The sequence below is a fragment of the Schizophyllum commune genome (genome assembly GCF_000143185.2).
Source record: "Schizophyllum commune H4-8 unplaced genomic scaffold SCHCOscaffold_2, whole genome shotgun sequence".
NCBI classification, from domain to species: Eukaryota; Fungi; Basidiomycota; class Agaricomycetes; order Agaricales; family Schizophyllaceae; genus Schizophyllum; species Schizophyllum commune.
In genome coordinates this window covers 161,101-186,759 of record NW_026089539.1, presented here as the reverse complement: position 1 = coordinate 186,759, position 25,659 = coordinate 161,101, and the positions used below count along the sequence as shown (strand labels likewise).

The 25,659-nt window shown below is 58.4% G+C and overlaps 11 protein-coding genes and 1 non-coding gene across 12 annotated transcripts; 9 read left to right on the top strand and 3 right to left on the bottom strand.

Moving 5' to 3' along the window:
- The first annotated feature begins 136 nt into the window (after nucleotides 1-136).
- SCHCODRAFT_02527181 (uncharacterized protein) lies at nucleotides 137-2,504 on the top strand. Its single transcript, XM_050343520.1, has 2 exons — nucleotides 137-1,072; nucleotides 1,123-2,504. Exons 1-2 carry the CDS (start codon nucleotides 190-192, stop codon nucleotides 2,472-2,474), a joined length of 2,235 nt encoding a protein of 744 aa, XP_050201953.1. The 5' UTR covers nucleotides 137-189; the 3' UTR covers nucleotides 2,475-2,504.
- Nucleotides 2,505-2,793: 289 nt separating this feature from the next.
- SCHCODRAFT_t23 lies at nucleotides 2,794-2,865 on the bottom strand. Its single transcript has one exon. It is a non-coding gene; the product is annotated as a tRNA-Met (tRNA).
- A 226-nt stretch (nucleotides 2,866-3,091) lies between these two features.
- SCHCODRAFT_02609125 (uncharacterized protein) lies at nucleotides 3,092-3,799 on the top strand. The gene has a single exon (XM_050344358.1). The coding sequence runs from the start codon at nucleotides 3,175-3,177 to the stop codon at nucleotides 3,718-3,720; it is 546 nt and encodes a 181-aa protein (XP_050201952.1). The 5' UTR covers nucleotides 3,092-3,174; the 3' UTR covers nucleotides 3,721-3,799.
- SCHCODRAFT_02486383 (uncharacterized protein) lies at nucleotides 3,774-6,469 on the top strand (the record flags this gene model as incomplete). Its single annotated transcript, XM_003037639.2, has 4 exons — nucleotides 3,774-4,567; nucleotides 4,616-4,725; nucleotides 4,776-5,350; nucleotides 5,399-6,469. 4 exons carry the CDS (start codon nucleotides 3,774-3,776, stop codon nucleotides 6,467-6,469), a joined length of 2,550 nt encoding a protein of 849 aa, XP_003037685.1.
- A 437-nt stretch (nucleotides 6,470-6,906) lies between these two features.
- SCHCODRAFT_01178579 (uncharacterized protein) lies at nucleotides 6,907-9,311 on the bottom strand (the record flags this gene model as incomplete). Its single annotated transcript, XM_003038972.1, has 5 exons — nucleotides 6,907-6,948; nucleotides 7,093-8,048; nucleotides 8,098-8,356; nucleotides 8,416-8,493; nucleotides 8,880-9,311. 5 exons carry the CDS (start codon nucleotides 9,309-9,311, stop codon nucleotides 6,907-6,909), a joined length of 1,767 nt encoding a protein of 588 aa, XP_003039018.1.
- A 207-nt stretch (nucleotides 9,312-9,518) lies between these two features.
- On the bottom strand, nucleotides 9,519-10,852 carry SCHCODRAFT_02139698 (uncharacterized protein). Its single transcript, XM_003038973.2, has 3 exons — nucleotides 9,790-10,852; nucleotides 9,690-9,735; nucleotides 9,519-9,620 (listed from the first exon to the last, which is right to left on the bottom strand). The coding sequence occupies exon 1, from the start codon at nucleotides 10,758-10,760 to the stop codon at nucleotides 9,813-9,815; it is 948 nt and encodes a 315-aa protein (XP_003039019.1). The 5' UTR covers nucleotides 10,761-10,852; the 3' UTR covers nucleotides 9,519-9,620; nucleotides 9,690-9,735; nucleotides 9,790-9,812.
- A 456-nt stretch (nucleotides 10,853-11,308) lies between these two features.
- On the top strand, nucleotides 11,309-12,719 carry SCHCODRAFT_02609115 (uncharacterized protein). The gene is made up of 2 exons (XM_003037640.2): nucleotides 11,309-11,622; nucleotides 11,681-12,719. The coding sequence occupies exons 1-2, from the start codon at nucleotides 11,403-11,405 to the stop codon at nucleotides 12,283-12,285; spliced, it is 825 nt and encodes a 274-aa protein (XP_003037686.1). The 5' UTR covers nucleotides 11,309-11,402; the 3' UTR covers nucleotides 12,286-12,719.
- A 1,033-nt stretch (nucleotides 12,720-13,752) lies between these two features.
- Nucleotides 13,753-16,668, top strand: SCHCODRAFT_02609112 (GMC oxidoreductase). Its single transcript, XM_003037641.2, has 8 exons — nucleotides 13,753-14,367; nucleotides 14,427-14,525; nucleotides 14,576-14,675; nucleotides 14,732-15,296; nucleotides 15,351-15,404; nucleotides 15,451-15,506; nucleotides 15,556-15,957; nucleotides 16,008-16,668. Exons 1-8 carry the CDS (start codon nucleotides 14,233-14,235, stop codon nucleotides 16,424-16,426), a joined length of 1,830 nt encoding a protein of 609 aa, XP_003037687.1. The 5' UTR covers nucleotides 13,753-14,232; the 3' UTR covers nucleotides 16,427-16,668.
- A 1,182-nt stretch (nucleotides 16,669-17,850) lies between these two features.
- Nucleotides 17,851-20,078, top strand: SCHCODRAFT_02609110 (carboxypeptidase S). Its single transcript, XM_003037642.2, has 6 exons — nucleotides 17,851-18,186; nucleotides 18,234-18,427; nucleotides 18,480-18,837; nucleotides 18,889-19,105; nucleotides 19,156-19,734; nucleotides 19,789-20,078. Exons 1-6 carry the CDS (start codon nucleotides 17,923-17,925, stop codon nucleotides 19,968-19,970), a joined length of 1,794 nt encoding a protein of 597 aa, XP_003037688.1. The 5' UTR covers nucleotides 17,851-17,922; the 3' UTR covers nucleotides 19,971-20,078.
- Nucleotides 20,079-21,004: 926 nt separating this feature from the next.
- Nucleotides 21,005-21,695, top strand: SCHCODRAFT_01140267 (uncharacterized protein). The gene is made up of 2 exons (XM_050341093.1): nucleotides 21,005-21,311; nucleotides 21,364-21,695. The coding sequence occupies exon 2, from the start codon at nucleotides 21,393-21,395 to the stop codon at nucleotides 21,684-21,686; it is 294 nt and encodes a 97-aa protein (XP_050201951.1). The 5' UTR covers nucleotides 21,005-21,311; nucleotides 21,364-21,392; the 3' UTR covers nucleotides 21,687-21,695.
- Nucleotides 21,108-21,263, top strand: SCHCODRAFT_02490009 (uncharacterized protein; the record flags this gene model as incomplete). Its single annotated transcript, XM_003037643.2, has 1 exon — nucleotides 21,108-21,263. One exon carries the CDS (start codon nucleotides 21,108-21,110, stop codon nucleotides 21,261-21,263), a length of 156 nt encoding a protein of 51 aa, XP_003037689.1.
- Nucleotides 21,696-21,991: 296 nt separating the features above from the next.
- On the top strand, nucleotides 21,992-25,530 carry SCHCODRAFT_02609102 (vacuolar protein sorting-associated protein 35). Its single transcript, XM_003037644.2, has 10 exons — nucleotides 21,992-22,115; nucleotides 22,172-22,268; nucleotides 22,320-22,626; nucleotides 22,676-23,495; nucleotides 23,545-23,690; nucleotides 23,741-24,152; nucleotides 24,200-24,319; nucleotides 24,373-24,867; nucleotides 24,920-25,069; nucleotides 25,128-25,530. Exons 1-10 carry the CDS (start codon nucleotides 22,026-22,028, stop codon nucleotides 25,392-25,394), a joined length of 2,904 nt encoding a protein of 967 aa, XP_003037690.1. The 5' UTR covers nucleotides 21,992-22,025; the 3' UTR covers nucleotides 25,395-25,530.
- The last annotated feature ends 129 nt before the right edge of the window (nucleotides 25,531-25,659 follow it).

The window sequence follows — 25,659 nt, the reverse complement described above, 5'->3', positions numbered from 1 at the left end:
GAAAGCCTTTCGGAGAACCGTCGGGGTTCCTGTGTGCGTGGGGTTGTGGTGAGAACAATGATTACCGGATTGAGAACAAGGGACGTCCCGATCGGGAAACGCGGAGCCTGATTCGTGTCTTTCTTGGTCCCGACCACCACCGTTCCGACGTGTCGCTTGGCTTTTCTTTTCTTCCTCCAGCCGCCTCTCATGGCCTCTGACTGGGGCTTTAACTTCCGCAACGGCTACGCTTGTGACTCGGATTCGTCCGACGACGATGCGGCGCCGAAGACGGAGACGGACCTGATCAGGGACTTCGACCTGGGTTCGCGCGACGAGGGCGGCGTAAAGTATAAGCCGAATCCGTTCAGTATTGCCAAGATTAATGCGGCGGCGAGAGGAGAACCCACGGCGAAGCAGGGAGGAGGGAAGTCGGGGAAGGCGCAGGGTCGAGGGAAGCCCCAGGCGAAGAAGGCTGGTGGAGGGACGATCGAGCATGCCTTCAAGATGCAGGCTGCACGACCGAGGAACAAGGCGGTGAAGGAACCGGCTGCGAAGCAGGCGCCACGAAGCCGGCCGTTCCAGGATCCCCGCATCGATCGTCCTACTCCCCCTCCTCCCGCGCAGGCACCATCCCCACCGATTATCCTCGCCACCACGAATGCTGCCACCAATCCACTCACAACAGTGGACGCTGCCGCTTTTGCTCCGACCACAGCCTCTACGAAGGAAACTGCTGCATCTGACGCGCATATACTCACTTCACTAACGGCCTCTACCGACTTAGCCCAGGAGGCACCAATCTTGAACCCGACTTCTCCGCAACGTCAATCAGCTCATATACCGACCTTCCGACCTCGCCCCCGCATCCCCCGTTTGCAATATAACGTCCAATCGTCCCCGCTGCGCTCCCAGCTGCCTCGTAGTCAAGCCGCTCGACATGCTCCGCTTTCGTCTCCTGCTCAACCTCGTGCGTACCATACGCAATGCTCTACTACTTCGTCGACTGCTGCTCCTCGTGCTTCCTCCCGACCTGCTGTCCCTCAAGGCTCCACTACGCATTCACAACCGAAAAGGTCGCCCGGCATGTATGGTCTGTCGCTGTATCTCTAACTACACGAACAAGTCTGACGCGTCGCGCAGCTGGCGACCCTCATTCTCGAAGCTCTCCTGCCAAATTGGACTTCCGGCGCTTGCAAGCCCAGGCTTCTCGACGGCAAGCTACATCAGCTCGCTCAGTGCATCCCACCGCCTTCGACGACCAACCCCAGATCCTGCAAATGCGACCCGCCAACAAGCCATCGTCTCCGAGGCCCCCTTCAATTACCACCATGAGAGGTTATACTCCCGGGCGCTCGTCACCGTCTCTCAAAGCTTCGTCGCCATCGTCTTCCGTGTCACGCAAGCGACCTATCAGCCATTCAGCTCGCGGTCCTGCTTCTCGCTCGCCTTCACGCCTGCCCTCCGCGTACGCTACCTCCTTCGGCGACGCGGACGAGGAGTGGAGCACGCTCTCTGCGCCACTGCGCCCCGGAAAGCGACAGAAGGTGAACGGCGTGTCTCTGAGCGCGCCGTTCTCGATTCCGGCGCTATTGAGCAAGGCTGGCACGGGTGGGGGAGAGGCGAAGGCGAGGAAAGGATTGGCCGCGAAGGCGCGTACGGGCACGGGTATCATATCGAGAGGCGGTACGCGCCCGCCTGGCGACTCCCGAGCTCGCGACACTGTTCGCAAGAGCGGCGTCAGTCCTGGCTCGAGTCGGCGGGTCATCACGTTCTTGCCGCCGCCTCTACCGAGTTCTGTCGCTAGCAAACCGGTGTCCCGCCCGAGTGCTCCCAACGCGGAGGAGAGAGACGACTCCGATGTGCTTCCGTCCGTGAACGACGCGGATGAGCCGAGATTCCAATTCTCGGTCGACGATGTAGGCCGTCTTCGCTCCTCGTCTCCTTTGTATGCGCGCTCGTCTAGTCCGACGCTTGTGGGCGCGAACCCGAGGACACCGGTCTACAAGGACGCACCGTACTCTGCCTACGACCAGTATGCTCCCTACGACGATGGTTCTGTTACGATGCACGACGCTATCCGTCCTGGCTACGACGACAACTTTCCTCTCCGCGCCGATAACGCTCTTCTCTACGCCGGTGCTGGTCATCCCTCCGATGGCGCTACTTGCTACGACGATGCTCGTCCAGATGCTCATACTCATTACTATGGCGCTCAAGCTCGCGGCCACGATGCTCATGCTCACCATTACGACGACTACGACGACGCTGACGACTCAATGCTCGCTAATATCGACCTTGAAGGCGTGCGACTGCGATTCCCGGCGCTGAAGGCTAGGTTGCGTTCCGTGCGTATTCTTTTCTATCCTCACTTGCGCATTTCTCTCTCATTGCTTCGTGTATTCGTTGTCTTCATCGTTGGATCCTGTCGTTCAATTCGGTGCTACATGTCTTGCCTCCCATATCATCCCCCACTTACTGATTGCACCCAGTAGCGCAAGAAGGCCGTCATGACGATGTGGGAGAAGCTGAACTTACCCAGCTGCGGCGAGGTTTATTATGATCCTGAGGGGAAGGGCGGGGTTGGCGAAATACAGGTGCCGAGGTGGAAAGCGGCGATGGGTGAACTCGGCCATTTATATTGACAGCTCATTAGCACCTGTATGGGCCATGTACATAGGTTACTCTCGCCGTTTGCGGCCAACAGGCAGATATAATGACAGTCAAAGAATCGTCGGCCTTGCTCCGTGCGTGTTTCTCAAGGTCACCCAGAATCCCGAAAGAAAAAAGGACAAAACACAGCACGCTTCTACATAGCAGCAACTTGTTTCGATCAAGTGACCTCGGGGTTATGAGCCCCGCGCGCTTCCACTGCGCCATGCTGCTGAAATGTCTTAGGCCTTTTTGCCTTTATGCGCCCCCAGTCACCTTACATTTCTGCCTATCCTTACGAACTCCTCTGATTCCTCACAGGGATCCAAGTTGTGGTTATTTAGTGCACACCAAGACTTTGACGAAGGCGAGAGAGCGCAATCATAGCTATGTGAGTCGAGGTCCGTTTCCTTGCTCTGCTCCCGCTGCGACGATGTCACCTTGCCAACATGACTACTAGCAACCCCAGACTTGACGTCAGGAGCGGTGGAGACCGCATCTCATTCGCGTGCACACGACGCATACCTCCTCACTCTCTCCATCATGTCTAAACGCCCAGAGCCTGCGCAGCACGAGTCGGAGGCATCGACGAGCTCGTCCGGCAACGAGCGCGAAGTCACGGACCCCGTCACCCACCTCCCCCTCAACATCCACGATCAGACGCGGGTGCAGCTCGAGCGCATCCCCCCTCCCGTCGATGACCTCTCGCAATATGATCAGAAGAACCTCCGGGAGGTCCTGGCACAGGCCTCGGCGGGCCGGCATATGGCTATGGAGGATCTCATACGCGACGAGATCAACAAGGGGTGGTGGGAGGATCCTGAGAAGCGGAAGAGCAAGCAGCGCATACGGCTGGCGCTGGTTGCTGCTGCGGCGAGCGCGGCCGGCGGTGCCAGCAGCTTGCTCACATACACGGTCGTCCGACGGCTCACGAACTCTGGCTGGCTTGGATTCCTGCTCTCCGTCGTCACTTCATGTCTCTCGCCAGTCGCGGCCATAGCCTGCGTGCTCGTGCTCGATCGCAAGCTGCAAGACAAGGAGCGCGCGCGGGATAGGGAGCATGTGCCGGTGAGTGTGCCCCTTGTATAGCCCCTCGCTTCGTGGCTAACGCATTGCAGACCGAACACTCGCCTCCGCGCAGCATGGAGGCCGAACGGCCAGAGACCGCTGACTGGCTCAACAAATTCCTCAGCACCCTATGGCCTATGATCAATCCCTCCCTGTTCACCTCCCTCTGTGACATGATCGAGGACTCCATCCAGGCGTCCATGCCCAGCGCCATCAAGGGAGTGCGCATCGCGGACCTGCAGCAGGGGAGCGTGCCCCTGCGCCTCCTCGGCATGCGTGCGCTCGACACGCAGGAGGAGGGCGACTACGTGAACCTCGAGGTCGGCGTCGCGTACCGCGCACGCGCGACGAGCGGCTCGCTCAAGTCGAAGGCGCAGAACCTGCACATGCTCATGCAGTTTTGGCTTCCGATGGGCATCGTTGTGCCCGTCTGGGTCGATGTGACGGGCATTCTGGCGACAGCGCGCGTGCGGCTGCTCGTCACGCCGGACCCGCCGTTCCTTGCGGAGATGGTCTTGACGCTGTTGGGACAGCCGAAGGTGACAGTGTCGTGTACGCCGTTGGCCAAGAACTTCTTTGATGTCATGGACGTTCCCGGTCTCAGCAAGCTGCTCTCGGACGCAATCAATAGCGTTGCGGAGATGTATGTGGCGCCGAGGAGCTTGACGCTGGACCTGAAGACGCTGCTGAGCGGGCGGGAGAAGATGGACACGGACGCGGTGGGCGTGCTCATTGTGACGGTCAAGCGGGCGCACGGCTTCCAGAATGGCGACAAGGTCAAGTTCTGGCAGAGGCAAGGCGACCAGAAGGGGGATCTGTATGTCACTCTTTCGTGGTCGAAGTGGGGCAAGCCATTATGGTCGACGAGGTGAGTTGTGATCGTGACCAAGCAGGTCCGGACCCTCATCTCTCGCAGGATCATTGAGGACGAGACGAACCCTGTCTGGGAAGAGACGACGATGGTCCTTGTTGGCAACACCGACATAAACGCGGAAGAGAGAATCAAGTTGGCACTTGTCGACTCAGGTAAGCTCAATCATTGAACCAACATGACCATATCTTGACGACCACCGCAGACCGCTTCACCGCCGACGACTACCTCGGCATCGTCGAGGCACCCGTCAAGGAGCTCATGTCCTCAGACGAGACCGTCAACCGCATGAGCAGCCGCGACGACGCCTTCCACGACTCGCACGGCGTCGAGCTCTTCGGCCGCCTCCAATGGGAAGTCGGCTGGTTCGCCAAGACCACCTTCGAGCAGTCCATCGCGCACAGCGGGAAGGACGCCGTCGCGCTCGAGCGCGAGATCAAGGAGAAGGCGATCAAGTGCATCAAGCGCACGCGGCAGCGCGACGGTACGCCGGACCCGGAGCAGGCGGAGATGGACCACCAGGTGAAGCTGGCGCTGAAGGATAATATTGAGGAGATCATCGCGGCGACGAGCCCGCCGGAGGAGTTCCCGAGTGGGATTTTGTCGTTCAATATTGAGCAGATTATTGGGTTGGAGATTCCGGATACGAGGAAGGGGCATCCGGGTGAGGGGGCTGAGGAGGAGGAGAGTGATAATCTGCCGTCGGGATACTGCACGGTGATGCTCAACCATGAGCGCATCTACAAGACGAGGACGAAGCTGAAGAGCAACAAGCCCTACGTGCGTACATCCACACCTGTTTCGACTGATCGCTGACCTTTTCTGCAGTTCAATGCTGGCACTGAGCGCTTCATCCGCGACTGGCGGACAGCGCAGCTGCTCATCTGCGTCCGCGACTCGCGCAACCACGAAGTCGACCCGATCATCGGCGTCGTCTCCTTGCCCCTGCGCAAGATTTTCCACAGCCGCTCACAAGTCACCGACATCTACCCCCTCGTCGGCGGCATCGGGCATGGCCGCATGCGCGTTCAAATGGTGTTCCGCTCCGTGCAGGTCCAGCTGCCTCGCGAGCTGTCCGGCTGGGACGTCGGTACGCTCGACATCGACTGGCACGTCCGCGCTGACGCGCACTTCCCGCCCGACCTTACGACCTCGCGCGTCATCCTGCGCACGCCGTACGGGTCTGCGAAGCTCACGCCGCGCCACGAGGGCGGCTGGGAGCACCGCGGGCAGCGCCCGGTACGGCTGCCGGTGCGCAAGCGGTACGCGTCGTGCCTGCTCGTGCAGTTCCGCAAGCACTCGATCGGGCCGGACCAGACGGTCGCGGTATCGTCGCTGTGGCTGAAGGACCTGATCGACGGCGAGGAGCGCGAGGTGGAGCTGCCGGTGTGGAAGCAAGAGGAGGATGAGTTCCATAAAGCTAGGCAGAACGCCAAGAACGCGGACGAGGAGCCGATTGGGGAGCGCGTCGGGACCATCTTCATGAAGCTCCGCTTTTGGCCTGGCTTGAGTGGGTATCACGAGAAGCTGGCGGGGAAGGATACGGGGATGGACGATGTGATGCAGGCGCTGGACTGCGCGGAGGGTGAGCGGGAAGAGGGCGAGGAGCTTGAAGCGGAGACCGGCGACTCCTCGTCTTCGTCGATGAGTGACGATGATAACGAGGTGGAGCAGAAGGCCGGCGAGGCGGCGGACAAGGGGAAGGCGACGCTGAAGGACGCGCGCGACCGGCAGAGCCAGCTGAATCGCCGGCACCGGGGGCTGATGCAGTGGAGCGGGATGCGGAAGATGCACTGGGTGGGGCACAACATCGAGGACAAGTTTGATACGGCGGGCCAGAAGATCAAGGGCGCGTTCAAGCACAATCCGATGGAGGGCCAGGTCGAGCATGAAGTATGAGTGGGGAGGAGTGGCGCATTTATACTGACATTGTTGCATATCGGACTGACTTTCCTTACGCTCGCTGACGGACGTTTGCTATGTTTACTGGATCTCCTTCACACGTACTGATACTGCTTCCATCTACCCCATGTACATTAGCATTGATATAACATTGACCAAATGACTTTGAGCGCACTTGTACTCTTGCGCTTGCTCGTTGTGCCGCTCAAGGAGGCGTAGTCCTCATACGAATTGCAGGACGCGCTGACTGTCAGAATCTGGCGGGAGGAATTCTCGGTAATTGTACAAATACTGGGAGAGTTTCCGAGTCATCAGGATCAATCCAAGACACGTATTTGAGTTCCTGCACTCGACAGACCCTTCGGAGGTCTAAAGAGAGCGAAGAGCGAAGTATCCGCACTACTTATTATAGCAATGCCCCAGAGGTGTAATGATCAAGCAGCGAGAAATCTGCTGCGCGCCGCAGGTCCTTGTGGCTGAAAGCGGAATTTAGCAACAAAGGTCGTTGGACTGGATATTCGTACGCACGCTATAGCTATATGCAAAGCCCATGCCTGTGTAGCACAGAACTTAGAGTAGACTATTTTTATCCTACATCCCGACACAGGACACTGAGTAACTTCGCGGTGGCCCCCTTCGATGGCTTCGATTTGCTTGCGACGGATCGCCTCCAAACGCTCGGAATCTCTGATGACCAACCATTGAACACGGATGTCGGTGAGCTCGTATGTGGCAGGGTGGCGGTGGACTGAGTGCAGGAACTGTAGTCGAGGAATCAATGCTGCACCGAGACTGAAATACGTGGTTGCTCCTACCGCATCCCGCCAATCCATCCCCGCGCTGTGCTCGTGCCCGCAAGTGGTGCACACGAGGGTGATTCTCGTCGCCTCCATATCCCCGAACGTCGCCGTGTCCGGGCTCAGACCGCAAGCCGCGATGAGAACCTTTGCGTGGTGGCGCGCGCCCTCGTCAACGTATATCGGCTGACCTACGAACCCGGGATGGTAAAAGAGTTCGGTGCGAGCCTTGTAGGTGGCGAACATAGCTGAAAGGTTGATGTGGGTGTTTCCTTCCTCGAGCCCTGCCTCCTCAACGAAGAGGCAGTTGTGCGTCACGGCGCGCGCGAAGGGCATGGGCTCCGTGCAGCGGGGGCTGGTACATCGGAACCAGGTTGTGGCGAGGAAGAACCGGTCGTCCAAGACCACCTCTTGCGCGCTCGCAGTGCTTTCACACCTCCTTCGGGCACTCACGGGCAACAGAGAGCCGAAGAACGCGATCTTCGCTGCTACGCATTCCTGGCCGAGCCGGACGAGTTCCTTGTCTGTGATCATCGGCAGCAAGTCGACCTCCTCGGATTCGAGGTCCTGCATGAGCAGCGTGCGCACAGGCTCTTTGATCGCAATCTCTGACCATCGAGGTGCGGGCCAAACGAGCTCCGCGTGCCCCCAGGCGCCGAAGAGCCGCTGTTCCAGAGCCTTGACGCGCCTTTTGAATGTATCGACGGCGGTGTGCTTCTTGCGGTCAAGAATCAGCCTCTTGAGCTCCTCCACGACCTTTGGTTTGATGCGCGGCCATGCTATGTGAGTTTCGCATCAGCTCGACAGAAAACAGTGTAAAGGCCGTACTTTGATCATTGAGCTCGTGGGTTGCTCGCTTCACGAATTTTTCGAGAGACAGCGAGTTCTTCCCCAACTTCTCAAGTTCTTCACCGTATCCCATTTTCTGTAGTTGGTCGCGGATGCTGTGTTGGGCCTTTAGTCCATACGTCTCTGCGACGCAAAGGTCTAGCGCGTACAAGTTACATTGCTGGTCGAGCACGCGCTTCCGACCCCGGCGGTCATACTCTGCTTCCGCGGCCAGGAACTTCGTCACCTCCTCGACAAACTGCGACGGATTGTCCTGAATCAAATGGCCAGACGACGAGTCGCGTGCCACGAGCTTACCTTCAGGACCCTAGACGTCTGCTCGCGTATCTCTGCTTCCCGCTTGCGTCGTGCAGCAGCATCTGGGCACTTCGCGAGCTCTGAGCAGATCCAGAGATATTACTTTCTGTTGGCTATTCGCGCGGAGTTACCTGTTGGGTAGTGGGTACATGTATACGCCAGTAACGTGTAGCAAATAATTCACGACGTACAGCTACTGTGTGGATTTTGCATGCACTGGACACCACAGTATGTCTCGGGGCTCTTCAAGATGGTGTATCTGTAAGTAGAGACAATACTCAGTCAGTTACGCGGGCTGCTGGAGAGGCTCATGAGACGAACTTCTTCTGCAGGCAAGCAACGCATATGCGCTCAAGAAAACACCAGAGTGTCTGCATAGTGTGGATGCCGCGTTTGCAGGTGGCACAGCCCTGCAAACTTATGTCAGTCGTTGAGAAGGCCAGGTCCATACCATGAAGACGCACGAAACAATGCTGCCCAAATAGCAGGTTCACGTATTGTGGCAACTCCAGCCGTTCGTCGAGGCAGGGAGGAATCGGCGTGCGATATCCCCGAACCGAGATTTCCCAGAGCGGCTTCCAGTCCTTGCGGAGGAGCGTCGCGCGCAGGTATTTGTTCACGCGCGCAAGGTGGAGGAGGTCGGCGGGATTGAGGTGTCCGAAGATCTCGAAGAGGATATCGAGTGGCAGGTTTGCGATACCTTCGAGCTTCCCAGCCTTCGGCCGGTCCCTGCGGGGCTTCTTGCGAGCCCGGGAGTGGTTGTCGTTCGCAGAGGTATCGGGCGTACGTCTGGGCCGCTTGGGTGCGAGGGCCTCTTGCGCTACTAGGGCTTCGGCCGCGGCTGTCAGCCTCACCCTGCGAGCAAATGCTGCTGGCAGGACTGCCGCCTCATTCATCGCTTTGGCTAAAGAGGAAGACCATGTTTCAGCCATGGTCAGTAGTTGGGAAGGAATATAGGTGATCGCTTCGTCGACGGTACGACGTGGGAAGGGACAAGTCCAGCAATGAGCGCAGTCACAGCGAAGTGGCCACCGTTACATCTGAACCGCATGTCCTTCACGTGATGGCATCGTGGCAGCGGTACCGAAATGCAGGATGTGATGGGGATGAAGAGCGCAAAGGCCTTTCGCCTTCCCTTGCAGAAGAATCAGTCGCCATATTACAGTAGGGTATACACAATTGTCCGCGTCATCCTGAGACCGAGTCTGCACCTTTCGTTAGCATCCAATTCTGCCACTGACACTGGCGTGCTAGAAGGAGGGATAGCCACTCACAAGTTATATTCTCAACCCCTGCCACGATGTCTCCCTTTCACCACTCCTTGATAACGTCATCCATCTCGAGCCACCGCCATATCAATGGGCTCGCCTGTACCTCCTGATAGACCTCGCGGATGGCTAGGCCGCCTGCCCTGTCCCGTTGATCGCCGTATTATGCGCGATGCGCCACGAGCGCTCGCCATCGTGGCTAAACGCAAGCACGGGGTATAGGACAAAGAGCGCGATGAGGGCCATCATTAGGATCGCGAGGGCGAAGGCATTAGCGAGGCCGCGCCAAGAGAAGATGGTGAAGCGCCGGGTGGGTATAGGGGCGCCATCTTCCTTCGACGACACGGCGCCTTCCTCGAGCGGGCTAAGCAGATCGTCGTCTGGGTCATAGGCGTACGGCACGAGCCCACCCGTCATGGTGAGGTATTTCGAGTCCGACGAGTGGGATAACATGGGGTATTTCGAGTCGGAGGAGTAGGATATCATAGAGGAGCGTGAGGTCGTGGAGGGGTCACTGCCGGTCCCTGACTCTGGTCGAGGGAAGGCGATCCCGGATATAGGTCGGGTCAGGGATGCGAGGGAGTCTCGTGGGGAGGTTGGGGCTATGAGCGGGGGTGGCATCGTCGCGGCATCTCCTTTCCTGCTGGCTTCTCCATCAGGGAGGGCGAAGTGATACAGTATCATCGACGTGCGCGGTGTACCCGTGGCCGAGCCCTGCCCGGAAAGCACCCTTGCCTCCTCGGAGGGGACATAGGAGAAATTTGAGAGCGACGGCCGCGAGCGGAATGGCGAGCCTGGCGGTGGGGGAGATGTCGAGGGCGGCGAATATGGTGTGGGCGGCGTCGAGGACGAAGCAAGTGACGCAGAAAGCGAGGCTGGCGGCGTATCCGGATTTAGCGGCGAGGACACGCGCCGAAACGAAGCGGGCCTCATTCGCGGTGACGCTGGTATCAGGAGGGGCTCCGACTCCGCTTGCAGAGGCGAGGGGGGAGGTGAGGATCCTAAACCCAGCGCGTCCCCTCGATGCGCGCCGGCGCTATATAGACCACTGGACGGCGCCGTGCTGGACCTGGGCATGGCTGTCCGCTGTTCAATTGAATTCCAGTGGCGACGTGCCTTTCGCGTTGTCCCGAGGCCTTGCGAAGCGGATCTTGGCGCGAGGAGGGCGAGCGGGCGATAAGGATCAGCAGGGAGGCGACGTCGGCAGGAGGGTCTGGCCCTGGGGGTGCGGGGCGTGCAGGCCGGCGGGGGCAGCTGACCGTTAAATAGGCGCCCGCGAGGCTAGCGTCCAACGAGGGGTGGGCGTTTCATTGGGGAGAGTAGGCGTAAGATAGTTTGGGAATGAGGCTACGAGGGAAGCTGGAAGAAGTCTTGGTGTTCCTGTTTTGCGAAGGAGGTCGCTAACGCATGTCAGAGCGCCAGCTGGCGCTCTATTCTGGACCATGTTGGTGGGCAGGAAGGCGCCCATTCCCCGCGCATCCCCAGCCCATTCTCGTCAGAGTAATTAGAAGAATCTAGTGAGCGCCACAGATTCACAACAGCGGTCCTGCGTTTTCAGCGGACTGTTCGCATCGACGCAAGAATCAGAGTGAATTTGTGTGACGGTCAATGACTTGGTAGCGGGCCGGTCATCCGAAGATTGGAGACGAGGCTCGAGCGCCTAATCTGCACGCTCAAAGCGCACTCATTGCCTTTTCGCCTAATATCGCCCCAATCGACATGCAGCACACCCCTTGGACTAAAGGCTCACTCCCCTCCGACCGTATCAAGCCGCGGTACAACAATAATAAGCACCAAGTGGGCGGTAGGGGTTCACCGAAGGGCAAGGAGCCAGCCGGACCACCAAGGAGTCGTGCGGTGCGCAAACTCGAGAAGCAGATCGACGCATTACGGTCGGCGAGAGGTGTAAAGGATCCCTTGGGCGGCTGCTATTGCATGGGTACGTTCATCTCATTCTTTGCAAGTACTCGAGTCTAACATTAACACGTTCCATCTAGCCCGCGAACACGCCTTATCCTCCTACGCCCCTGCTTGCACTCATTGTGGACTCATACTCTGCGCGATCAACGGCCCTGAATATGTCTGTCCCCACTGCGAGTCCCCTCTCCTCTCCCCAGACGCCGCTGCACGCCTCATCGAGCGCCTCGAAAATGAGGTCAACGCAACCCTCGCGAGGGAGGAAGCCGCCCTCGTCCGCGCCGAGGCAGATGCCCGCGCACGCGCCGGAGCGTTCCCCACACTATCTGGCTCTACTCCTCCGCTACGAACGCCCTCTCCTGCGCAGAATCAAGCACACAAGGTGCTTTCGCTGAACTCGCGGACGAAGAAGGCGACGGTGACGACGTTCACGCCGGCACCGTCACCACCGCCGGCAGCGAAGCAAGGCTTGGAAGAGGAGGCTGAGCCGGAGGTCGTGCGCGTGCCGCCCCCGCTATCCGAGCCGCATCATGCGAAGAGGAAAGTGGACGCGCAGAGGCCGTGGAAGAATCTGCTGGGTGCTGGCGCGCAATACGTGCCTCAGCCGAAGGAGAAGGCGGCGGGGAGCTCGCGGAGGGGGAAGAAGAAGGGGAAGGATGCGCAGGTTGGTGACGTCCCGGCATGAGATGTTGGATCGGGTATAGGATTTCGTGGCTAGTCAGGGGCAATTCTACTGGGTACCCTGCAGGGCGTACTGTATTGCGACCCGATCTCATGCGGGATGGATGCCTGCGCGATGGCGTCCCGCTGGCGCCCTTGTTAGAGTTGGAGATGTTCCTTGGGTCGATGGCTCTGTTCCTTGTCGTCGTCAGATGACCTCGGGCATCAACATCAACCAGAACAAGGAAGGTTCCATTCGCGGACTGAGAGTGACCGTAACAGTTCAGATTACGAGCCGCATAGACGGTTTACGCAGGATACACAAGGTATTCAGGTCGAGAGCGCGATAGCCATTCGCGTGAAGGTGCAAATCTTCTCTGTAAGTACGTGCAAAGGAATATTCTGAAAGGCGGAAGGAACAGGCGCAAGGGATGGCGCAAACTGCGCACTGTTACATGTTGCTACAACGTGCTATCGAGTTGTGAAAACGTGCGAGGCGGTGCTTATCTGGACATTCTGGACTGTGCGAAGAGAATCTTCGACTCGTGCGATTGAGGCACCGAGGAGCAGGCTTCGAAGATGACTTACTTGGGGAGGACAAGCGCACGAATTGGCCCGCGGGCTTGAACATGTTGGTAAGGCCTCTTCAAGGTATTAGAAAAGCGACGGCTCAGTTCGCACAAGGTGAGGGTAGAGTATTCATTGAATGGACCGGTAAGCTTGTAGGTCCACGGGCTCTCGAGGTTCAACCTTCCACATTGCTGGGTATCCGGCTTGACGGTTATCAAAGAAAGGATGGGCTAGCATCGGCAGAGATCGGCCCGCGGGTGGCAAAGCGTAGCGAGTCATCTGGTAAGCAAGGATATTTGCGGGCACTGCAATGTTCGGGGAGACTTCGCAATTCAAGGAGATGAAGCCCAGCCTGGGGAGCAAGTAGAGGAGTCACCGCAGGAAGATATAGCTCGACCTCGAAGGCTGAATTGCCAGGCATCTGGGCGCTCTCGAGTTCTTGACCCAAATGGCTGGTTCGTCATCGGGCGTCCGCCCGAGGTGTTGTCGGCTCACCTTCAGGGTTGGTTCAAGGTTAAAACATCGGTTAACATGTCAGGGGCGTAGGGGTTAGAAGTTGATTGACAGCGGTCGGGAAAGGAGGAAGGTGGCGCAAACGTTTGATAGATGCCGCAATTTAGGCCGGAAATCCTTGTTTGTTGACGCGCCTGCCGTTGATCGAGCTCGCGGAGAGAGGAGGGTAGACGGGCAGGAGAGGCCACCTTTTGAGCGTAAACAGTTGTCCCACAGAAAATCGAGAAGGCTGCGGCGTTGTGATAGTCGAGATCAAGATGGAATTGGCCAACCCGCGTACGTCAGCGGCAGGACGGCATGCCGGCAGCAATGTGATCTCGGCCACGTGGAATAAACTCATCACATGAACATCCCCACCCCCGCTTGGATAAATTGCATCCGGTTCAGGAAGTTCTTGTCTTGTCCCTCGTTGTCATGTTCAGCTGGCCATATAGTAAAAAGTACAAGGAAAAGGCACCCGGACCGCTCTGCTCGACCCGCTGCGGACCTTCGGACTGCCATGGTGGGCGCCCCGCGCGATGCGCGCGGACGGCAGCCAGTTCAAGTGGTTCACCTGCGCTTCCATCAGAAACTTGATGATGCAGAGAGCGGTCAAAGAGGCAGGTGAGGCTCATCTTCCCAGGAAGATTTGCGGCAGGGGAACCATTTTGGCGAGCGCGCGACCCTGGATACGCATTTTGACAGAGCACGCCAGAAGCCCACCCCCGCCGGCCCCTTCTTGCATCTTTGCCGATCTCACCCATCGCAAATACCGTGTGCGGCGGGGGGATGGTGCGCGTGGTCGTGGACTTTATAAGCGAGGGGAGTGCGGGATGGACAGGTCTCTCCGAGGTCTTCCATTCATTCCTCTAGATTTCTCTTCGCTCGTTAGACTCGCGGCGGTTGCATCATGGCTCTCGGTGCTCTCGTCGCGCTTGCCCTCTTTGTATCTCGCTCGTATGCGGTGACGCTTACGGACGGCGCGGCTTTTGCTGCGGATACGTTCGACTACATCGTCGTGGGCTCCGGCTCTGCAGGCTTGACCGTACGTCCCCCATTATCTATCCCCCTCCCCCGCCTCGTATCTAACCGTGAGCTACCCAGGTCGCTGCTAGGCTCAGCGAGGATCCTTCGGTCAAGGTCGGACTTATCGAGGCGGGTACGACTGCATTGGGTGATGATATCGTCGACGTTCCGGGCATGGTGCGTCCGCCGTTTGAGAGTATCTGCATTATGCTCAATTGTCTCTGAAGTTTGGCGCGGACCTTGGCACGACTTACGACTGGGCCTACACGACAGAAGAGCAGAACGGTGTCCCTAGCCGCCCATGGCCCAGAGGAAAGGTTGTCGGAGGTGCGTACGCCATAAGCGAATGACCCAGCCGTGTCAATAATCTACATCTCGCTCAGGTTCCTCCGCCCTCAACTTCCTCGTCTGGGACCGCGCGTCCAAGGCCGACTATGACGTTATCGAAAAGCTCGGAAACCCCGGATGGAACTGGGACAAGCTCTTCAACTACATGAAGAAGGCCGAGTCCTGGACCGGGCCCACCTCCGATGAGCAGAGCTCGCTGCAGGCGAGCCCCGACCCCTCGAACATTGGCTCGAGCGGCCCCATCAGCGTCTCCTTCGGCAACTATATCTCCAAGGCGGCCAAGTCGTGGATCCCCGCGCTCGAGGCGCTCGGCATCGCGCGCAACGACAACCCGCTGGGGGGCAATGTGATCGGCGCGAACCAGAGCCCGAGCGATATCAATCCCGCGAACAGCACGCGGTCGTATGCGGCGCCTGCGTACTACTACCCGAATGAGGCGAGGGAGAACTTGGTGCTGCTCACGGGCGCGCAGGTTACGCGCGTCAACTTCGATGCGTCTGGTGATGCGTTGACGGCGACGGGCGTGACGTTTGTGAATGGTGGCTCGCCATACAACGCTACTGCCAGCAAGGAGGTCATCCTGAGCGCGGGTACCGTCAAGTGAGTTGCCCCGGCCTTTGTGTATAGCGTTACGAGTTTACATGTTACCCGCAGCACTCCTCAGATTCTCGAGCTGTCGGGTATTGGGAAGGCTGACGTGCTGTCTGCGTAAGTTCATGTACTCAATGCTTTTCATTGGTCTCACTTTGGCTAGCTTCGGGATTTCCCAACTCCTTGAATTGCCTGTCGGGGAGAACCTCCAGGAGCACAGTGCGTAATTTACAATCGTTGGTAGTACAGTGTGCTAAATTATTTCCAGCCTACACCTCGGTGGCCTTTGAGGTCGCGAATGGCACAACTACCCTCGACACGCTCCGCAACGATCCCTCCTTCCAGGAGGAGCAGCTTGCCAACTGGAAGAGCGGCGCCCCGAGCATCTACGACCAGGCCGTGCCCTCGCTCGGCTATGTCACCCTCCAGCAGCTTGTCGGCGACTCGAACGCCTCTTCGTTGATTGCCAAGGCCCAGGGCTACGCACTCTCGCAGATCGGCTCGGTCTACTACCCCATCTTGCAGGCGCAAGTTGCGCTGCTTGCTGATGACACGGTCGGCCAGATGGAGCTTATTGCCATCGACGGGTTCTTTGCGACGAATGGCGCGCCGGAGGAGGGCAAGGAGTACATCACGTTCCTTGCTGCGAACCAGCACGCTCTTAGCCGAGGTATGTCTAGTCACTTTCCGCAAAAGGGTTCTTTCTGACTTTCTTTCCAGGCTCCATCCACATCGCGAGCGCCAACGCGACCGACTACCCCAAGATCAACGCGAACTACTTCGATGTCGACTTTGACCTCGACCTCCAGACCGCCGGTACCGAGAAGCTCCTCGAGATCGCCAAGTCGGGCCCGTACGGCGAGTACGTCGGCGCGCGCGCCGTGCCCTCGCCCGACGTCGCCGACCTGCGCGACTACTCAAAGACGACGCTGTCTACCGAGTACCACCCCATCGGCACGGCGTCGCTGCTCCCGAAGGACAAGGGCGGCGTCGTCGACCCGCAGCTCAAGGTCTACGGCACCTCGAACCTGCGCGTTATTGACGCGTCGGTTATCCCGATCCATATTTCCGCGCACATCCAGTCGACGGTGGTCGGCATCGCGGAGTATGGTGCGGATATTATCAAGGGCGTCGCATAAGGTGCAGACTGTCGCGTGAGTAGGTGCTTGAGCGGATACCCTATGCTTATTGGACGGTACATACGGACGATGGACAGTGTTGCATACACAGTATTTACTATGAGTGGCAGAATGTACCATAAGAGCCTCATCTAATCGCTCGTTTACATGCTCACTATACTCTGGAATACAGCTCATGGGTAACATGGATTCACGGGTGAGCGTGAGACTGCTAAGATAGCAATCGTCTTATGCCCAACCGCTGTCTTGGGAGACTAAACCGCTGTACAGGAAAGTCGCCTCAGTTCAGGCTCGCGTTCGAACTCAGGTTCAACTGCGAGGGTTCTCCAGCGGGCGGTGGCGCCGGTCCGGCCGCCCGGTCAAAAACCCGGCTGTTTGGAAATCCCCAGCAATCTCTTCACCTTCATATCCTCGCCGCGGCCTCCATATCGCCCGTCGCTCATACGCGTACCCTACTCTCAGCAAACCCCATCTCCCGCATCTCACCCTTCCCAATCGAAGGCGATATCTCGCAAACTCACCTCGATAATGCGCAGGTTCGCCTCGGCATCGTCGGTATCGGCGGGCCCATGATAGGCGCATGATCGCGAGAGTTGTGCGGATGGAAGGCCTGCGTCGGTGGGAGGGACCGATGGGTTGAAAAGAGAGACCGGCCGCTATGAGAAGAGCTCTCACCACGGGCACCCCCACCTTTGACGGCGGAAAATTAGGTTGTCGTAGGAATAGCCGCGTATTTTGTATTTCTGAGAACATAAGTAGACTGTGACAGCCGCCAAATATAACCTTTGACGATGGACAAAGGGATTCACCACGGGCACCCCCACCTTTGACGGCGGAAAATTAGGTTGTCGTAGGAATAGCCGCGTATTTTGTATTTCTGAGAACATAAGTAGACTGTGACAGCCGCCAAATATAACCTTTGACGATGGACAAAGGGATTGTATGTCTGAGGGCGAAAATTATTAATGACCAGCAGGAAACAAAACGGGCGGTCACAGGCCGGACATTACCCGGAGACCGCCCTGGCATGTCCCGTTCCATGCCCGGTCAAGGGCGTGACACCGGTGAGCACGTTTCGCGGCCGATATCTCTTGACTGAGCGACTTCTTGGCCTCCTTGCTGCAACAGAGCGACAGTGCCGATGTAGGGCTTCACATTCAGGGTAGGACCTACTCATACCATGCGCTGGATCGCAAGATATGGGCCGCGAAACGTGCTCACCGGTGTCACGCCCTTGACCGGGCATGGAACGGGACATGCCAGGGCGGTCTCCGGGTAATGTCCGGCCTGTGACCGCCCGTTTTGTTTCCTGCTGGTCATTAATAATTTTCGCCCTCAGACATACAATCCCTTTGTCCATCGTCAAAGGTTATATTTGGCGGCTGTCACAGTCTACTTATGTTCTCAGAAATACAAAATACGCGGCTATTCCTACGACAACCTAATTTTCCGCCGTCAAAGGTGGGGGTGCCCGTGGTGTCTCATCCTCTGCGACCATGGGGGGAGACAGTAAAGTCGACGGCAAGGAAGGCCCCCTTGATGGCAGGCAGACTCAAAGTCCTTTCGATGTCCGACCTGCGAAGAAGACGTCGAGGAGGAGTCGGTACCTCTTGGCCGCGATCCTGATTCCGCTCTACCTTGGGGCGACGTTCTACAAGTATCAGGTTGGGCATGCGAGGCAGGAGCAAGTCTCCGCGATGCTGGAGGCGGCGCAATGCCCGGTTCAGCCCATTGGGTATCGGTCGGTGATGTCGCAGTGGGTGAGTTACGAGCCCATCTCTGTTGACCGTATGTTGAACCTCTACAGCCCGTGGAAGGACTGTCCGCGGCGGACAAGGAGCTCTACGTTCAGAGGTTGTCGAAGGCCATCCAGATGGAGACCGTCTCGTACGACGACATGTACCCCACGGATCCTTTGCAAGCGCCCGAAGACGGTGGCGATGAGCGCTGGCTGAAGCACGCGCGCTTCAATGCCTGGGTGCGGTCCGAATGGCCCCTTGTGTGCGTACATCCTCTCCCCTTGCCCGGCTCCCCAAGCTCACATCCACTCCAGCTACGAACACCTCGAAGTCGAATACGTCACAAAGTACTCGACCCTCCTCACCCTCCCCGGCACGAACCCCTCCCTACCGCCCGTCCTGCTCATGTCGCACCAGGACACTGTGCCCGTGCAGACCGCGACCATCGGCGAGTGGCACCACCCGCCCTTCGAGGGGCGCGTGACGGACCCGAAGGACGATCCGCGCGGCAAGCGGTGGATCTATGGGAGGGGCGCGCTGGATTGTAAGGGGCTGGTGACTTCGGAGTTGAATGCGTTGGAGAGGATTGTGAAGGAGCGGTTGGCGGCGGGGATGGATATTAGGGGCGAGAGGACGGTTGTGATGAGTATTGGGTTTGATGAGGAGATTATGGTGAGTGGAAGAACAACATCAGTGGTCACTGGGTGCTGAGAAGACTTTAAGGGGATCAAGGGTGCTGGTAACAACTCTCGTGTTCTGCAGGAGCGCTACGGGCAGGACTCATTCGCGTTCGTCATCGACGAGGGGTCGACTGGTATCGAGACGGAGTATGGCCTTCGAGTTGCAAGCCTTGGCCTCTCCGAGAAGGGTTCCCTTGGGGCCAAGCTCCAAATCGACGTTCCCGGCGGCCACGCTAGCAAGCCACCCCGCCATACCGGACGTATGTGCATTCCCTCTATTTCCTCTCCGCCTTCACTCATCGACCTGTAGTGGGCATCCTCTCCCTGCTCATCGCCGAGCTCGAGGCGCACTCGAATCCGCACACCCTGAATGCCGATTCCCTCTACCTCCGCTACCTCACCTGCCTCGCGCAGCACGCGCCCTCCATGCCCTCCGGCCTCCGCTCCCGCGTCCTCGATCCCACCGCCTGGCCCGCCCTCGCCGACGACCTCGCCCAGGACGACGAACTCCGCGCGCACCTCGCGACCACGATGGCCGCGAACGTCGCGCGGGCGGGCGAGAAGATCAACGCGCTCCCGGAGCACTCCGAGGCGATCATCGACTCGCGCGTCGGGTGGGACGACACGGTCGCCGCGGTGCAGGCGCGGTATGCGGCGGTGATTGGGCCGGTGGTGGAGAGGTTGAATCTGACGCTGGAGGCATTTGGGGAAACGGTGAAGGAGGGGGCGGAGGGGAGGGGGAAGGTGACGCTGGGGTTGAGCGTGCCGAGTGCGGGGAGGGAGCATGCACCGATTACGCCGAGTGAGGGGCCGATTTGGGAGCTTATTGCGGGGACGGTGCGCCATGTTTGGGGCGAGGATGTCATTGTGGCGCCGAAGGGGATGATAGGTGCGTGTTTAACGAGCTGGAAGGAGGAAGGACGGTGGCTAACGAGGACAATAGCTGGAACGGACACGAACTACATGAAGCCACTCAGCAAAAACATCTTTAGGTTCCGTGCAGTTCCTCTGGATGAGGGCCAGAACGTGCATACGGTCAACGAGAGAATTACGGACGATGCATTGTTCGGCATCACGCAGTATGTATACGAGCTTCTGGTCAACCTGGAGGGATGGCGCGAGTAGAGGAGAGTTGAGGCAGTGAACCTGTAACCTGTAAAGGAGACGTGTACAATGACTGAAGCGATATGTGGTCTCCATGGTGTTCTTGAATACGTTTTTAGAGCCTCGGTACGCCCATTGTAGTCTGACAGTGCCTCTGCCACCGGACAATGGACCCAGCCTCGACCTGACGACGGGAAGTACGGCTGACGCGGTCACATGACTACACGTGTCGAAACGCGACAACGCGCTCCCGTAATTTATGACTGCGAGACAATGCGAGTCATAACTGCCTGATTTGAATACAATGCAACGGGTAGCCAGGGTCCCGGCGATCAACGCAAGCACAACAGCCACATTTCGACGTACAAGGAGACCGGAGCCGTGAGAGATGAGTCGGCGGTGGCCGGCCGGTGGGCTTGGATCTCGGGACCGTGCCCGGAATATTCAACTCGAACGTCGATCACCCATGTTCTCCCTGGCGGACCCGAGGGCGCGACGGAATGTACAGGAGGCTCGAGGGTGGAGAGCTGCCCAGGCGCCGTTGTTAGAGCTCTCCAAAGGCATACTTCCTGGTATGCAGGAAGCACAATGTAGAGCCGATATCACTGGCACGCTCCCCGCATCGGGAGACAATGTAGCATCCTTCCCATCGTACTGCATTCTTCGGTGAGTCACAAACAATCTCTCAGTCACATTTCCTACTTCCCTGAGCTCGCGACGCGCCGGTCGATAGGCACGCGCGTGGCTATCACCATCGTAATCTACGCGTCCGCGCCGGCTTATTGTCTTCGCCCGGCGACCTTGCGTTCCATCTGAGCCGCGTCGCGTCCCATACGCCCACGTCGCGTTACGTCCGGGCACCGTCGCGTGGGACCCGGCTATCCTGCATTCTTTCCGGGAATATGTGACGCGAATACAATAGCGCGTTGGCACGCGTAATCTAGGACAATAAGGCGCGTATGCAGCTCGAATCAGCCCGGGGCCCGGCTCCGCGACGAGGAGCGGGCGCACATATAAGGACGCGCGGTCGGCGTTGTACTTCCTCAGCTTCCATCCGAGGCTTCAACGACCCCGTCGCAGTCCGCCAGCGCCTCTACTGACGAGCAACCTCCCTCTGCTCCTCCTTTACGCTGCTGCACGACTATCACGACTGCGACGATGGACGCCTTCTACACGATTCTCTCTGTCTTGAACCTTACGGGGACGTCCCAGGAGGAGGACTGGGACTTGGAATTCCCTGCCGACTACGAGGGCAACTCGACGACTGGGAACAATGGGTCCAGCGGGACGGGCATGTACTGCGTTGTCGCATGACCGCAGACATCCCCGCCGCCCCACCTTCGACATTCACAGGCCTATGAGGTACGTCTTTCCATCTCTGCTTCCTAGTTTGCATAGCTGACTCTCGTATTAGCCTCTCTCAACTTACTCTATCGCGCGTTGATGCCACCCCGCGCAGCGCACTGCCGCAAAATTCGAGGCCGCACGCCTACGTGCCGCCGCTTTCGACTATGCTCTCCTATGCTTACCTTACTCGTATGCGCTCCGCCCCCGACCAGTGGTAACGCCGCTGCTCACTGGGCGTCGAGGATTTACTCTTGCTTTACCATATCAGGATTTAGGCCACTGTTCTACCGTATCCGCCACGTCATTCCTTCCCGCACCGCCGCCTTCGACCTTCTTCGCGGTGCTTGGATGCTACTTTCGTATATCATTCGACCCATTGTTATAGCGTGATCATTCCGCTTGTACTGTACCACTCTTAGCTACCACCACTTCACGAGGGGGACGACGAGGTTCACGAGGAGACGACTGCATATAGTTCACGAATTGATGACTCTGTTGATGTTCTGTAACCTTTGGGTGCCGCCTGTCCGTCAAGATGTGACCACTAAAGTTGAAAAGTACGAGGTCAAGCATGACTTGTGGAGTTCAACATAAAGGTTGCCTTTCGGGGCATGCCGAAGATCTTGCCAAACAGCAAACAACGGTCCGGGAAGGGCGTTCCGTCATCGTCGACCGAGCTTCTGTTCTTGAAATCTCCTCTTGTCACCGTTCACCGTGGCGCCGGCGACCATGGCGATCCCAAATGTGGAGGAGGGCAAGCTGCTCAGCGAGGCGCTCAACGTCGTCAAAATCCAGGTGCAACAGATGAAGCGCAACCTGGTATGTCCCCCGCCGCGCGTAGTGATTCTGGTACTGAGGGGTCCAAATTATCACAGGAATTGGACCAGCTCATGGACGCGTTGAAGAGCGCGAGCACGATGCTGGCTGAGCTGCGCACGTCGTCGCTGTCCCCCAAGCAGTATTACGAGCTGTGTGCGTATCGCCTCGCAAGCGCAGTTATCGGCTTCTGACCGACGAGCGCAGACATGGCCGTGTTCGACGCGCTGCGATATTTATCGAATTATCTGTACGAGGCGCACACCCAGGGCAAGCACCACCTCGCCGACCTGTACGAGCTCGTGCAGTATGCGGAGAACATCGTCCCCCGACTGTACCTCATGATCACCGTCGGCTCCGTGTACATGTCGATCCCAGAGGCCCCCATCCGCGAAATTATGAAGGACATGATGGAGATGTCGCGCGGTGTACTTCATCCCATCCGTGGTCTGTTCCTTCGACACTACCTCAGTGGCCAGACGCGCGACCACCTTCCCGTATCGCTGGAGCCTGGGTGCGTAGCTGTGCAGACGCGTCCGAATCCCTCTGATCATAGATTCCAGGCCAGCAGGCAGTCTTCAGGACTCCATATCCTTCGTCCTTACCAACTTCATCGAGATGAACAAGCTCTGGGTGCGCCTGCAGCATCAGGGCCACTCCCGCGACCGCGAGAAGCGCGAGATGGAACGGCGCGAGCTGCGCATCCTCGTCGGGACCAACCTCGTCCGCCTCAGCCAGCTCGACGGCGTCGACCTCGACATGTACCAGCGCATCATCCTCCCCAGCGTGCTCGAGCAGGTCGTCAGCTGCAAGGACGTGATCGCGCAGGAGTACCTCATGGAGGTCGTCATCCAGGTCTTCACGGACGAGTTCCACCTGCACACCCTCGGGCCTTTCCTCTCCGCGACCGCGCAGCTGCATCCGAAGGTGAACATCAAGAATATCGTGATCTCGCTCATCGACCGGCTCGCGGCGTATGCGGCGCGCGAGGCGGAGAACGAGGACCCGGAGGAGACGAAGCGGCAGGAGGAGGCGGCTGCGAAGCGGCTGGCGGAGAAGGTGCAGGCGCAGAAGGCGAAGGTCCGCGAGCAGAACTTGCGCGCGCAGGCGGCGGAGGCGCCCAGGTCTGCTGAGGCGGATGCGTGGGGCGAGGAGCCGCCGACGAGCCCGACGATCGGCGATGATACCACTGCGGTCGAGCCGTCGGAGAAGCCCTCATCGCCTACGACTCCGGCGCCGAATGGCACGCCTGCGACGGAGTACAAGTCACCTGAGCCGAAGGGCAAGGGCAAGGAGGGTACGCCTGTACGCAAGTTCCGCGGTGTTCCCGAGGATGTGCAGCTCTTTGAGGTGTTCTGGCAGCAGGTCGTGCAGCTGATCAGGGTGAGCACTGACGAAGCTTGACACAATTATTTGACTGACGAAATGGTAGGCACGGTCAGATCTGTCTATCCAGGACATCACAGCCCTCTTTGTCTCCCTGACGAACCTCTCGTTGAGTTGCTACCCCGACCGGCTCGAATATGTCGACCAGGTCTTGGGATATGCGGCAGAGAAGATCAAGGAGTACTCTGACAGGTCGGTTGCTCCATTCACTGATCAGACTCGTTGCTCATTCCAACCAATAGCCCCGACCTCCATGCACCCCAAACCACCCAGAACCTCGCCGCCCTGCTCATCGCACCCATTAACTCGTACCAATCCGTCCTCACCCTCCTCGCCATCCCGAACTATGTACCCATGCTGGGCGGCCAACTCTTCTCCACACGGCGGTCGATCGCACAGTCCATCATCTCGAGCGTGCTGAAGAACGAGACTATCGTCGAGACGCCCGAGGATGTCGACGGTGTCCTCGAATTGTGCCATGTTCTTATCAAGGACCAGTCCGAGGGCGCGGCGGCGCCGATAAATGGCGTCGCGCGCGACTTGAGGAGACAGGGGACGTATTCGGTCGAAAGGGAGGAGTTGGCGGAGGAGCAGGGCTGGATAGCGAGGATGGTGCATTTGTTCCGGTCTGATAATCTGGACACGCAGTTTGAGGTGAGCGATGCACCCGTCGTGGTGAATTGGTGCTGATGGCGTGTTAGTTGCTACAAACAGCAAGGCGACATTTCGACTTGGGAGGCGAGCGGATACGCTATACCTTCCCGGCGCTCATCACCGCCGCGATTAAGCTCTGCAGGCGATACAAGACGCGGGAACATATGGTTGGTCATGTCGCTTGTCTCATCATGTCCAAGGTACTGACAATACCCGGTAGGAGGAGGGCTGGGAAGACAAAGTCAACTCCATATTCAAGTTCTTGCGACAACTCACGTCCATCCTATCAACACAAGGCGACGCACCCACCATCGCCCTCCGTCTCTTCCTACTCGCCGCGCAAGTTGCGGACGAGTGCGGGTTCGAGGATCTCACGTACGACCTCTACGTGCAGGCGTTCACGGTCTACGAGGAGAGCATCAACGAGTCGCGCGCGCAGCTGCAGGCGATAACCCTTATCATCGGCACTCTCGCAAATGCCCGCGTCTTTGGGTTCGATAACTACGACACGTTGATCACAAAGGCGGCGCTGCACGGGGCGAAGCTATTGAAGAAGAGCCACCAGGCGACGGCAGTTGGGCTGGCGAGTCATCTTTGGTGGCAGGAGCTACCGGTGGCGCCTGCGGCGGATGCGGATGGCGAGGCGGAGCCTGCAGCTGAGGTGCCGGAGAAGAAGGAGTCGCCGAAGGAGGGTAGCGAGAGCACTGCGAAGGCTGTAAGTGCTGGCGAAGCAGTCGTTTCTTGTCAGTTGTTGATGATTCCTACAGTACCCTCACCAAGACAGCAAGCGCGTGCTTGAGTGCTTGCAGAAATCGTTGCGCATCGCGCACTCGGCGATCGAGGAGATCATCACGGTGCAGATGCAGTGCGATACGTTGGACCAATACGTGTACTACTTGGACCGTGGAGCAGCGGCTGTAAGGGTATTGCTTACCTCTTGCGTCTGCGGTATTGACCCTTGTTTCTCTTCTCTAGGTCCAGCCCAAGTTTATTAGCAACCTCGTCGAGCTCATCACGTCCAACATCGACAGCATTGCCGAGGCGCACCCGTCACAGCGTCCGCCACCCGGCTTACTCGAGGGCGTGCAGACGCCAGAGATGATCGCGCGGCACTTCAAGAACACGCTCGTGCACATCCAGCGGCGCAAGAACGCGGTCGCGGAGAACGAGGCCGGCGCGGACCCACGATGGGCGGAGGTGGATGTCGTGGGTGCGATGCTGAAGATGAACATCGGACGATAGTTGGTGCGTGTGTAGAGAGAGGTGAGGTGAGGTGGTGAGGGTCAGGTTGTGGATGAAGAGAACGATGTAGGGTGGACCGTCTGTCAATGTGTTTACTACTCTTATTTGCTGCATGTTGTGATCATGATTTTCTCTCTTGCGGACGGATACCGGGAAAGAGTGGCATCAAATAAATTTCACTCGACAAGAGAGTAAGGACAGGTACAGCGGGCCAACATACATAGATTCAGACATGGCGAGTCTCCTAGCGAGGGTAGCCATATTG